The following is a 12,702-nucleotide window of genomic DNA, read 5'->3' as shown; positions in this document are numbered from 1 at the left end:
CCGTGAGTGTCAGACGGATACACGAGTCGCCTGAAAGGGTGCCGGACCCGACTGACTCCAATCTTGTCTTTCCCCACGCACCACCACACGACCCACGCAGTCAATGAATCTAAATTCGTATCCTTGAACATCATTATGGCGACATCAGTGGCAGATCCCGCAGCACATCCGGGTGATCAGCATGAGATTCCAGGATAGTACGGTCACTCCTCGGTTTCCCCTACGCCCACTGACCGTTGGCATTCCAGCCAACCCCACACCTCCGCTCTCGATCCCCTCAAATCGCGGATAACACTCCACTACGACCTTGCGTCCGACTACTATCACCGCTTGTAGGCTATTGGCATCTTTGCTCCTGCTGTCGTGCTCATAATTCTAGATGGGGTCAACACATCCACCATGGGCTCTTTACACCCACCATCACGACCAAGGAAGCCGCGCAAACGAATCTCATCGACCATCTGCTCAAGCTCTCCGCCCTGCAACCTAATGGCACTGTTCTAGATGTTGGGTGTGGTCTTGGAGGTACCACTCGCTACCTCGCCAAGCACCGAGCCGCCACCGTCACTGGCATCACCATCAGCAGCAAGCAGGTCGAAATCGCCCGACGAATCACTGCTGAGGAATGCCCACCGGCGGCCGCGGGATCGACGAAGCCAGCTACCGAAGGGCCCTTAGCGGAGACGCCCTTCCAACCCTACGAACCCGGACAGGTCCGCTACCTCCATCTCGACGCCGACCTACTGAGAACCACCTTCCCGCCTTCGTCGTACAACACTGTATGGATCTCCGAATGCCTGTCCCACATCCCCAACAAGCCCCTCTTCTTCGACTCAACCTTCACACTGTTGACGCCTTCCGGCACCCTCGTCCTCGCCGACTGGTTCAAAGCCCCCTCGCTCACGGCCGAGCAGATCACATCAGATATCAAGCCCATTGAAGATGGCATGCTGCTCCCCGGCCTGAACACCATGGACGAATATGTGCAGATGGCCGAGACCGCCGGTCTCCGCCTCGTCGCCGGCCCGGAGGATTTGAGTCTGGGCGTGGCCAAGACGTGGGATATCAGCTGGTCACTCGTCTCGAGTCCCGCATTGTGGGCGTACGCCATCAGCCAGGGGAGAGATGGACTCGCTTTCCTGCAGAGCTTCCGTGCCATGCGGAGGGGCTACGCCAATGGGAATTTTCGCTACGGCGTCATGATCTTCGAGAAGCCCACCTAGGCACCGGGCGGTCTCCTTGAGGATCGACTGCGAGTAAACGAACGGCTGCATAATGTAAATCACGCCATGTCGTGGCTGCATGGGTCGGCGAATTGAACCTGTAGATAAGACAACCAAGAGCAGGCAGATCGACTATAGAGTAGAATGTTGATGATACATAAGGTCAGCTCGAGTCCCCATGTCCTTGCCAACAAAGACCATCATTGATCTGGATCACGGTGCTGACTTTGCGCTTATAATGGAGAGGAAGACATAGCGCGTGCTTGCCACTCCTGTGGACAACACCGTTCGAGCCGGCGGCACAAGGACTTGATTCGGCCGTCTTTCAATGTCAAGCAAGCGAGATGCCTGTGTTACCGCACTGCAGACACGTACTGGATCCGCAGGCTTGGACTGGGCCTGAACCTCCTTCGCTTCGTTCATGAGACACGTGGCGGAGGGGAGGGAAGAGGGGGAAAAAGTATGTGAGTAGAGGTTGGTAGGGGGGTGCAGCTGGTTATATCATAGGATCCCGTGGGCAATCGCAGGTCTCTTGCATAGATAGACATTATCATTACATGCATATACCTATGATAGATATAGCCATATAGCCCCCCCGGCCCCGTTTTCGCCACACACCCACACACACACACCTGGCCTGACCTTCTTCGGCAGAGGGACTTTATGTACATCCCCCACATTCCCTCTCCCATTCTATCGGCAGACCACGATCCCCATCCTCCCCCCTCTTCATCTCAAGCTCAAGCCCAGGCCCACAGGCCCCCTCTCCCTCTCCGCACAAACCCCCGTCACAGAACTACACGCAACCCCCAATTGACCCGAACTCCAGCCCAGCCACACCAGATACTCCCCCGCCGGATCCGGCACGACCCAATTCTGCCGCGCCACATCCCACACGCTGACGTCCTTGCGCGTCAGAGTCAGTTCCACCTCCTGGCTTTCTCCGGGCGCGAGGGCACGCGTCTTGGCGAAACCACGTAGTTGGACGGGAGGGGTGTCGAAAGAGGATTGGGTGCTGGCGGGGAATTGGATGTAGGCTTGGAGGACGGCTTTGGCGTGGCCTGTATAGGTGGAGGTGGAATTGGAGGTGGAGTTGTTGGTGCTGGCAGCGGCGCCGGTGTTGGTGACAGTGACGTTGACGGCGAAGATGGGCTCGAAGAGCGCGGGGTTGCCGCCGGGGCCGCCGCCCGCGGGGACGGAGTGGTTGCGTTGCGTGGCTGAGTAGCCGGCGGGGTAGGGGTAGGGGGTTGTGGTGGGGGATTGTCCTATGTCGTAGGCTCGTAGGGCGTCGGATTCGGAGAGGTAGGAGTAGATGTAGCGCCAGATGCGGGAGAAGTTGGGCGGGTAGATGGCCTCGGTGGGGGAGGTGGAGGGGTTGGGGATCGTAGTGGGGTAGGTCGGCGTGGGGAGCTTGGGGGAAGGAGGTGGAGGGAGGGAGGTTAGTGGCGAGAGAGATGTGAGGGTTGCGGTCGAGAGGCTGAAGTTGGCGTAGGAGAGGCCGTGGCCAAAGGGGTAGTGCGGCGTGATGTTGTGGGCGTTGAGGTAGCGGTAGTCGATGTAGTGCCGCTCCGCGTAGGTGTCCTGGGGCTGGCCGAGTTCGAAGTAGACGAGGTCGACTGATTCAGGTAGGTCGGATTCTTGGTGGGTGATTGAGTAGGGGAGGTGGCCGGAGGGTGATTCCTCGCCGTAGAGGATCGAGGTCAACGACTCGCCCGCTTCTTGGCCTGGTAGGTGCTGGAAGAGGATTGCTTTGACGGACGGGAGGTCACTCCAGTCCATCAGGATTGGCCCGACGGTTTGGACGATCACGATCACCGTGTCGTATTGCTCTGCGGCCTTTTCGACTAGTTCATCGCCATTGTGCCATGCGTAAAGACCTGCAACTGTTCGGTCACCCGGGTTACCGTCGACTGTGATGTAATTCTCTCCTGAATCGGCCGTGATGAACACCAAGGCATAATCTTCGCCGGCGTCGATAGTGGACGGAAAGGTGTCTGTCAAGTATTCTGTCAGATTGGAAGTGCGTCGTCGAAGCGCAGAGATGGGGTCGTCGAGATATGGGTAGTCGGCGCTTCCAGAACCCCAGCCCATCCCAAGGGTGCCTTTATTACAGCCTTTATCTGCACAGCTATTTGGGCCATCGGGGTTTTGAGCTGCCGCGGACCCGAAGACTGCAAGTGTTGCAGAAGATGATAAAGGCAGGGTTTGGTTGTCATTCTTCAGCAATGTGATGGCTTCCGTCGCAACGGCTCGAGCGATGGCGGCATGATCGCCCTGTACATCCACGAACTCATTCACCACTCCTTGCGGGGAAATGAGGGCCCCTGGATGTAGCAACCCTACCGCATCATCCGTCCAAGAGGAGAAGTTTGGCTCCGGGTAGTCTTGATCTTGGCCCATCTGATACCACGCCGCGACGATGCGGGTGGCCATGTCGTTGATCCTGTCAACTGGTACGGAGCCGTTGAGGACCGCCTCAGTCAGATGAAATGCCCACCATGCGTCTCCGAATAGGGGAACTGTCGGGTCGCCCGGCATAGACATATCGAGACCAGACAGCGCAGTGGCAACACCTGAGTTCTGCGCAAACCAATCACTCATCATGAAGCCCTGGAAGCCCAACTCATCCTTGAGCAGATTGTTGATTAAGTAGCTATTCTGGGTAGATGCCGATCCGTTGACGGCATTGTAAGCACTCATGACCGCACCAACGCCAGCCCGGATGGCCTCGGCAAACGGCCACATGTAGAGCTCGTGTAGTGTTCTGTCATCGACGTTGGAGCTGTAGCCTGGCTGGAAAGGATTGTACATTCGGAACATTTCCTGCTCGTTGACCAACCAGTGCTTGATGGTTGCGATGACACCTTGGTCTTGGATACCTCTGACGGACTCTCGTGCAGCAATGCCCTGCAAGACGGGATCGGAGCCGAAGCCCTCCCAATTGCGTCCGCCACGAGGCTTCCTACCAAGTGCTCCCACACTTGGTCCAAGATGGATGTTGGCACCCTTGCCGCGGAACTCCTGGCCAATTGCGGCACCTCGCTGATACATAAGCTCCTTATTCCACGTCGCGCCAATGGTGATACCAGCAGGGAATGCCGTGTTATTCTCGGTGTTTCTCACACCGAGTGGGCCATCTTGTAGGCAAAGTTGTGGGAAGCCAACTCGATGAGCACTGCCAGTGTTCCCCGTACAGCGGTCCATGAAGTATCCTGTGCCAGTGGTAATGTTCGTCTTTTCGGCAAGAGTCATGTTAGCGACCAAGTCCGCCGCTTTAGCGTAGCTCTCGGCCCAGTCTGGTGTCCAACCGCCGTGGGGAGTCGGATACCACGGTGCGGCCACATAACCCTCTGGGACCGCCAAAGCCAGTACGGCATCGACGGTCGCATTCGCCTCTTCAGATGCACTTTGGAACGCAGAGAACCGCGCATCTTGAGGTAAATCCTCGGATAGGGATGGAAGAACAAAGGAAAAGAATAGAGACAAATGAGTGACTTGGCGAAGCATGGCCGGCAGAAAGGAGTGTGGCAATCACTGAAAGAGCAAAGTGCACCACATACCGGGGAGCACTACCCTTTTGAAGCCTCAGCGCTCCGACATTTGACGATCTGCATCATCAAGCTGCTCCGGCACGCTGGGATGGGGAATGGAGTCTATGCGCACTTGTTTTGCTTGCAACACCGAGCCCAGTCTCACGGCAGCAAAGTCAGTCATGGGGTGTTACCAGGATACAGGTTTCTCAAGGAATCGATAGTACCCCGGATTGAGGTGCGTTTTAGGCCATGTGTCCGGTGGATTTTCACGACAACCCCGGCAAAGCTGGGCAATACGTGCCACGGCAATCTCGTATCGATGCCTTGTCGCCAGTCGAGATTGTCTTGCAGCTTAAACGAGGGTCGATCTCGGCTCGCGAAACCTAACCACGGCAGCGCGACCGATGGGCCACCGTTGGCGATCTGATGATGTGGCGGCGTCGATGCCAGTAAGAGGATGTAGCGGTGAAGGCGAGACGAGGGAGGATGCGTTCGGCGAAAGTGCAAGATAGTGCTACAAATGATTTCTTGGCGAATTTAAGGGGTGAACGACAACGACATTCAGCTTTCATGTTGGCAAACGGCGTACTATATACTTTTAATCCACACAAGTCCATCGCTTTGCGTCGAAAGGATACCCCTCCTATGCCGTAACGCTATGCACGTAAAAAAGAACGCTCCAACTGGTACAAATTACTCCTCGTCGCTCTCCACCTCAGCGGTGTCTTCGTGGAAATGCTTGCCCTCAGTAGTCTCGTTGATGATGCCAGCACGAATTGTCCAATCACCGAAATGCTCGCCCTTGTTACGCTCCTTTGCATACCGGGATAGCAGGTCTTTCATTATCTCCAAGATCTCTTCTTCCATGATTGAGCTGCGATACAGTTTGTTGAGCCGTTCACCGTGGTAGCCGCCGCCGAGGTAGAGATTGCTGCACGAGGTTAGCATTGACTATTTGACATGGGATACGGGGAAACTTACTATGCGCCAAAGGCCTTGCCGACGAATGCTGCTTCGGCGAGCCACGGTCGAGCGCATCCGTTGGGACAACCTGTCATGCGGAAGACGATGCTGTCTTGAGCCAGGCCGTTCTCTTCCAAACAGCCTTCAAGTTTCGTGATGAGCTCCGGCAGGTAGCGTTCTGACTCAGCCATAGCCAGACCGCAGGTCGGGAAGGCGACACAAGCTGAACTGGATAGCCTCAGACCCGAGAATTGTGTGTTGTCAAGCTTGTACTTTTTCATCAATTCCACCAGGAGCGGCTTGTTGGCATCCGTGACATTGGACAAGATCAAGTGCTGGTTGCCCGTCAGCCGGAACTCGCCCTTGTGTACTTTGGCAATCTCCCGCAATCCAGTCCGCATTGGGAAATCGGCGGTGTCTTCAACACGACCGTTTTCGATGAAGAACGTGAAGTGGTTCAAACCCTTCTCGTCCTGCTGCCAGCCGAAAGTATCAATGTTCGACGCAAACTTGAAGGGAGCAGGTGCGTCAAACTTGATGTTCAAAGGGTCCAGTAGCTCCTGGACTTTGGCCTTGAAGACCTCGTTGCCCATGTCATCCATAGTATACTTCAAGCGCGCGTGTTTGCGGTTTTTGCGGTCACCGTTGTCACGCTGCACAAGCATGATCTTCTCGCAGACCAGGTGAGCTGCATCGGCTGGCACGTATCCCATCATATAACCGGTACGAGGATACGTCTTCTTGTTGTTGTGAGTCACACCCATACCGCCACCAGCTAGGATATTGAAACCCTTGAGGTTTCGTGTCTTTTCGTCCCGAATGGCAATCAAGCCAACATCGTGGGCGTAAACGTCCGTATCGTTGTGTGGTGGGATGGCAATCGTGATTTTGAACTTTCGAGGGAGATAGGTGGGACCATAGAGAGGCTCAAAGTCCTGCACAGCATCGCCGGCAACCTGCGTCTTCTCTCCAGTCTCTGTGTCTTTCAGCCAAATCTCGTGGTAGGCTGTTGTCGATGGCAGGAGGTGATCCGATATCTTCTGCGACACAGCATGTACCTGAGCATGGTATTCAGATTGAGTTGGCAAGCTTGAGCACATCACATTTCGGTTGATATCGCCACACGCTGCGATTGTGGTCATCAAGGCTCTGTTGATAGCCTGCATAGCGGGCTTGAGTTTCGACTTGATGACGCCGTGAAATTGGAATGTCTGGCGGGTTGTCAACTTCATGGTCTCGTTGCCCATATCGGAAGCAATTTTGTCCATCCTCAACCACTGGTCAGGACTAGCAACACCTCCAGGCAGCCTGCATCTGATCATGAATGAATAAGCAGGCTCCAACCCTTGCGCCTTGCGCTCGTCGCGGAGGTCACGGTCGTCCTGCATGTAGGTTCCGTGGAACTTGGTCAGCTGCTGATCAGCTGCAGCAATGGCGCCGGTGGAAGTGTCTGCGAGACCTTCCAAGATGGTTCCACGCAGGAAATTTGACGAAATCTTGATGTCTTCGTTGGTCAATGGGGGAGGCTCCTCGGGCAGTCCTTCCACGTTCGCAACATCGAGGGCTTGCCAGAGCTTGGGCTCCCACTCTTGGTAACCAGTTTGGAAACCATCTGGGTCTTGATCGTCACCGAGGCCGATAGCAACTAGCTCCTTGCCGCCCAAAGCCTTGACACGCTTATCGAGGTCAATGCCTGGCTTGTTGTAGAAGACCTTGTCTTCCTTACGAGGCCAGTAGTGGCGATCTCCTAGAGCGAAGACCGAGTAATGAATATTCGACAGATCGAGATCGTTGGCATCCTTGATGGCCTCCCAGAAAGCACGTCCGTTTTGCGGGAATTCGCCTTGCCCGGCAGTGCTGCTGATGAAGACAACGTTTTCTTCGCCTGGAAGATCTTCAATAGGGAAGTCTTCCATCGCGAAGACCATAGTCTTCAGACCCCGGGCTTTTCCGCGATTTCCAAGTCTCTTTGCTAGACCCTCTGCGTTACCATTGTCGGAGGCGAACAGGATGGTTAGAGGAGCGCCAAACAGACCTTCCAACATCGTCTCATAGGCATCCTTGGCTTTCCGCTTTTGTAGCTTCCTGACTTCGGTGCCATATGATTCAGAGAGATTTGCAGCAAATTGAGGGTGACGGTTCATGAGCTGAGTCAGCTGGTTGTCCCTCCTGAGAAATTCCTCGAGCTCCTTCTTGATTCGCTCGGAGTCGAGCGAGAATGTCGGCTCATCTTTAGCTTCGTTGGCCGGGTTCCATCTGTAGAGAGGCCAATACCCAATGTCGATAGCCTTCTTAGTCTCTTGTAGAACGGTGAGAGCGGAATCGTTCTCTTTATTGTAAGGCAGGTATGCAAGAACAACCGACGGACCATCGAACTTATCGGCCTCGAGCATTGCCTCCAAGACCTGAGTGTAAGAGCCGTACACCGCGACGGACGCGACGTAGGCATTGCCAAAGTTCATGGCGTAGAGGCCAATATCCTTCTTGCGCCGATTCGCATCGGCTTTGGCGCGCTCTGAATATGGTTCGGAGTCAACGATGAGCATATTAACATTGGCACCCGAAGCCAGGATATGATGAACGCCAGAATTGCCAAGATCATATGCCCAAGCATCTGAGCCAATGACCCACTGCGACTCCTTATAGAACAGACCTTTGTTGTCGAGTAAGGATGTGGCTAGCCTCGAACCATCGTTAGATAGCCGTGAAATGACCTCCGGTGCGTACTCATTAGCCTTCTGGGCATCGTTGGCATGTAAGGCCCACCGTGACAGCCATTGCTTGGGAGAATCAGTGATGAACTCTTTGCTGGATGCAGCTGTTTCGGCTTCCTTTACGAAGCGCCCGCGGTGTTCAATACGAGCCAAGAGAGATCCAAAGCCATATTCAGGCGAGGCTGCAAGGCTCGCAGAAACACCGGCATTCTTCGACTTCGCTTGGTTGGCGAGGTAGAGACGTGAGCTGAAGAGCTGATTCAGGATTTTGAGGTATGCATCTTCCAGGCCCGGCTGCTCTACAGGCGTCCTGTGGATAACAGGCTCGATCTCGTTTCCAATGCTGAGATTCTGAATTGGTACGACAGCGGCCTGAGAATGCCCCCTCCTACGGGAATGCTTCCGAGGCGTAGAAACCGGAGTAAGATTCTGAAAGATACCACGAAGAGCTTGGGTGGCGGTGGCGGAATCGATCTGGCCAAGCCTGTATTGCACTAGCTGGATGCCATTGCTGCCACCCGCCGTTGGGCTCAGACTGGAGAGAAGATCAAGGAACGAAGGACCCCACTTGGTAGTTTTCCTCCTGATCTGCTCAAGAACAGCAATCTTCTTGATGCTCCGGGGAATCGAGTCTAGAAGAACAGAGGTGCCAAGCCAGGGGCGATAAAGTCGGGCGGTAATGATGCCAACGTTGGCCAAATCTAGTGGGACCTCTTCGCTATCTAGTATGTCCACAAAGACACCAGTAGAGCCGAATATGTAGAGAGCGGATTCTGTGTCAGGCGGGCCTGAGTACTCGATCGCAGAATACGACCGACCGGTCAGCCTGGAGACGACAGCCCAAATCTCTGTGGCAAAGTTGAAGATATCTGTGGCGTTTACTGGTCTTGATATCGGTGTTTCGACAGTAGTGGCCATTGATGATGCCATGGCACCGTCCGAGCTGCTGTCTCGCCGGGATGACACCGTCGAGGATATATCCGTCGTTCCGTTCGTGGAAGCGCTCTGGGCGCCATTGGTCGCGGGCAAGAGCTCAGATCTTGAGGCGGCATTGGCAGATGCATTGACCTGGGGCAAGCCAAAATCTGTCACGACAGCAGCACGGCCATCGTTGACATATAGAGACTCTTCGGTCGCCTCTGTATATGAAGCCCTTGGACGTTCATCGCCAATCAATGCCTGAACAAGATCCCGACTCTCGGGCTGGATGGGGCTGTCTTGAATTGAATTTGATGGGTCATAGAAATGAATAACGCCCTTTCCACTTCTTACGGCGAGTGCATGCGCCGTCAGAGCGATATCCTGCGCCTCTTGAAGTGTTTCCGACTGCAGAAATGTGAAACCGCACTGTCTGATAGAGCTGATCTCCGAGAAGTCTGGCTGGGTTGCATCCAGAGCGATGTGGAGCACTGCAGGGTATTCGGCCAGTTTGTAGAGATGTGGGATGGAGTGGAGGAGGATAGAGGAGGGAGCAGTCGCAGAGAGGAGCTTGCCCTCTCTTAGTGGCGCATAGGCTGAGAGCAGAGGGTCCGCATTCTGACGGACCGCAAGGATTTCTGGTGCCGATTTTCCAAAGTAATTCTTCGCCTCATTGGCAGCGTAGCGTGACAGATGATGGCTGAACTCGCTATCGGTACTCAATGATGGTTGTACCGAAAGAACAACATCTGAGGCCAAATAGGCAATTCTTGCCACTACATCAATGTGTCAGTACGGCATCAGACAGACTGTAGGGTGGAAGACCACTCACCAGCCTCAGCAGGGCTTGATATTGAGCCCATATTGGTTTACAGTAGCACGACACAGCAAGGCAGCAAGACTGTTCAACGAGGAAGGAAAGAGAAGCGCTTCCACGAGCTACTTACAGAAAAACGACTTACCTCCAACCACTCTTCTCCGCAGCCCGGCATTCTTCGCTGCGCAGCGATGGTGAAATCGCGGCCAGAACGAAGTTGGCCCACCTTGACAATTCTCAGAGCATTTAGGATGCCTGCCATTGGTCGCAGATGGCGTGCGCCTTGCAGAAAATGAGGTGGAGCTGATCGGGGCTTGGCGGTAGCTCCGACGGCCGGCGCAACAGCGACAGCCGATGATGACTTGACTATGTATATCACCCTGTCGGCCGCGGCTTTCACTGGTTATGACACGTTGAAAAGCAGCCGATGCAAGTCAGACTTTTCGCTGCTCCATTCCCTTTCCTTTGCCGATCGTGTTTGCCTTCTGCTCGTGTTGGGAGAGTCCAGGCGACGAGGCACAATCACTAAACCGAATCAGGCAATTTCAGGCAGTGAATTTTTATACCGCTTGTTGAGATTACAAGCGGCAAGGAAGTGGGGCAACCTTCCCCAGGCATGTTTGGGATCACTGTAGTCGTGATCCCTAGGCAGAACTTCTAATGCGAGTGGCAAATCGCCTCGTGTTTTCAGTACATCACAGTCGCGAGGGCCACGTTGCAATGTTTTCTGTCGTCCAACTGGTGAATGGGGTTCATAGAGCCTCGGTGGCGCTGGTGTAAGCCCAAGCAGCCAATGTCCAGAGGATGTTTCAGTCTGTAAAATGACCTCAAGGTAGTGTCCACTTGTCTTCTCCGTCTACCATCAAATATGGACAGCTCAACCAATGTAGCCGGTTGGGAGGAAGGTGGAGTGGCGGAAGCAGTGCAGCCCTGTCGGCGGGGTGCTGCAAGGCTGAGGCTCACAGCGCGTTTTGAGCCCCGCAAATATTTTCGATATCGTTTGAACAATTCCCGACAAGCCATGCTCTACGTTTTCCTGCCCTATCTGACCGCGTCCGGACGTGTCGCATAACCCGGCCGATATCTCTGTACCTGGACGGACGGTAACTCGTCACAATTCTTCATTATGGCAGACGAGGATGATCCAGTCATCGCATCCTATGATGTGATCCTCACGGGCCCGCCAGCAACGACAGACCCATATTCGGCGCCGACCTCAACTGATGACTCCCAGCTCTTCGTGCTGCAATATCCTGCTCACCGTCCATCCTCTCGCCCATATTCGGCCTCCCGACAACAGAAACCCCAGTCTCTGAAATACAAGAAGAACACCGGTGTATTGGAGCTCGAGGTGCCCATAGTGACGTCTGAATACTACAACGAAGAGGCCGGTTCAAGATATGGCGCAGCTGTGGCAGATAGTAGGACGATTCGGGCTGGCGGCTCGCATGGCTTGGCCGGAGGCTTCAATTCTGGGCCGGCGCAAGTAGGCTCTTTACATGATGTACCATCGCACCAGGGCGCAGCTTTTTCACGATCCGCTCTGGCTACACAGACTTTGGGAGGCAAAATTGCGAAACAAAGCGAACGAGAGCCAATCTACTTCTTGGGCTCATTGCGCAACGACGTGCTTCACCTCTCGCATCTGGATGCTGTGGTTCAGATGCGGCCTCAGCTCCATCATATAGATGCCGAAGACGAAAACAACCAGCGCCGACTGCAGATGAGTGGCGCTGCAGCCAACAAGGCCAAACCTGGCCTCGAGGTTGCTCCCAAACTGGAATCAAAAGCCATCGAAATCAAGCTCAAAGACAGCAAGGAAGACCCACGAGACCGCAGCCTAAACGCTAGCAGCAAGATGCTACGAGATATCCAGATCGATCCCTGGCAGCTCCACGAGTGGGTTGACCAAGAGGACGATGCAGCACAGTCTCGCGCCGAAAGCCATCTATACAGTGCGGAGCAATTCGAAGACAGCCCAGCTCTGAAGAGCATGATAAGCAACGGTGACTGGCTTGATCGCATGAGTGCTCCACGCGAAGATGGGAAGAAGGGGCTTCTAGCAAAGCTACGGGGTCGAGAGCGAGAGCGAGCACGTCGGAAGAAAGCTGAGGAGGAGAAGAAATTGAAGTCCAGAGAGGCGGTATTATCTGCAGATCCTAGCAAGGGCCCATTACTGGAACAAAGCTCAGACAGTGATCTGAGTAGCCCGGAGGCCTCTGACCTGGAGCAAGATATGGACACCGACACCAACATGCACGACACCGCGGATACCGCCATCACGATTAAAGAAGAACCTGAGCATGCGCCAGAAATTCCTGCCAGGAAGAGAGGTCGGCCAAAGAAGGTCCAGCCTGGCAACACCAAAGATACACAGAGCTAAGTCTCTGAGAATACGCAAGTTCATCTCAATCAGTTGGTTGCAGCTGCTTTCATGATTAGGGATTCTTGTGATCTCAAAACCTTGCTTCGCATCAGCAGCTGTCGTTTGAAAGGCGTGACCAAAGCATGGAGCGAGTAAATCTCCTTCATCT

General features: G+C 54.5%; 4 protein-coding genes across 4 annotated transcripts; 2 read left to right on the top strand and 2 right to left on the bottom strand.

The window, feature by feature from the left end:
• Window positions 1-135: 135 nt before the first annotated feature.
• On the top strand, window positions 136-1,223 carry HMPREF1541_03622 (uncharacterized protein; the record flags this gene model as incomplete). Its single annotated transcript, XM_008717973.1, has 3 exons — window positions 136-197; window positions 249-332; window positions 380-1,223. 3 exons carry the CDS (start codon window positions 136-138, stop codon window positions 1,221-1,223), a joined length of 990 nt encoding a protein of 329 aa, XP_008716195.1.
• A 729-nt stretch (window positions 1,224-1,952) lies between these two features.
• Window positions 1,953-4,730, bottom strand: HMPREF1541_03621 (uncharacterized protein; the record flags this gene model as incomplete). Its single annotated transcript, XM_008717972.1, has 1 exon — window positions 1,953-4,730. One exon carries the CDS (start codon window positions 4,728-4,730, stop codon window positions 1,953-1,955), a length of 2,778 nt encoding a protein of 925 aa, XP_008716194.1.
• A 719-nt stretch (window positions 4,731-5,449) lies between these two features.
• HMPREF1541_03620 (sulfite reductase (NADPH) hemoprotein, beta-component) lies at window positions 5,450-10,214 on the bottom strand (the record flags this gene model as incomplete). The annotated part of the gene is made up of 3 exons (XM_008717971.1): window positions 5,450-5,687; window positions 5,738-10,127; window positions 10,184-10,214. 3 exons carry the CDS (start codon window positions 10,212-10,214, stop codon window positions 5,450-5,452), a joined length of 4,659 nt encoding a protein of 1,552 aa, XP_008716193.1.
• A 1,080-nt stretch (window positions 10,215-11,294) lies between these two features.
• On the top strand, window positions 11,295-12,551 carry HMPREF1541_03619 (uncharacterized protein; the record flags this gene model as incomplete). Its single annotated transcript, XM_008717970.1, has 1 exon — window positions 11,295-12,551. One exon carries the CDS (start codon window positions 11,295-11,297, stop codon window positions 12,549-12,551), a length of 1,257 nt encoding a protein of 418 aa, XP_008716192.1.
• Between the last annotated feature and the right edge of the window lie 151 nt (window positions 12,552-12,702).

The sequence above is a fragment of the Cyphellophora europaea genome, assembly GCF_000365145.1.
Source record: "Cyphellophora europaea CBS 101466 unplaced genomic scaffold supercont1.3, whole genome shotgun sequence".
NCBI classification, from domain to species: Eukaryota; Fungi; Ascomycota; class Eurotiomycetes; order Chaetothyriales; family Cyphellophoraceae; genus Cyphellophora; species Cyphellophora europaea.
The sequence above is the reverse complement of the archived record's forward strand: the minus strand, read 5'-3'. Positions and strand labels throughout refer to the sequence as shown.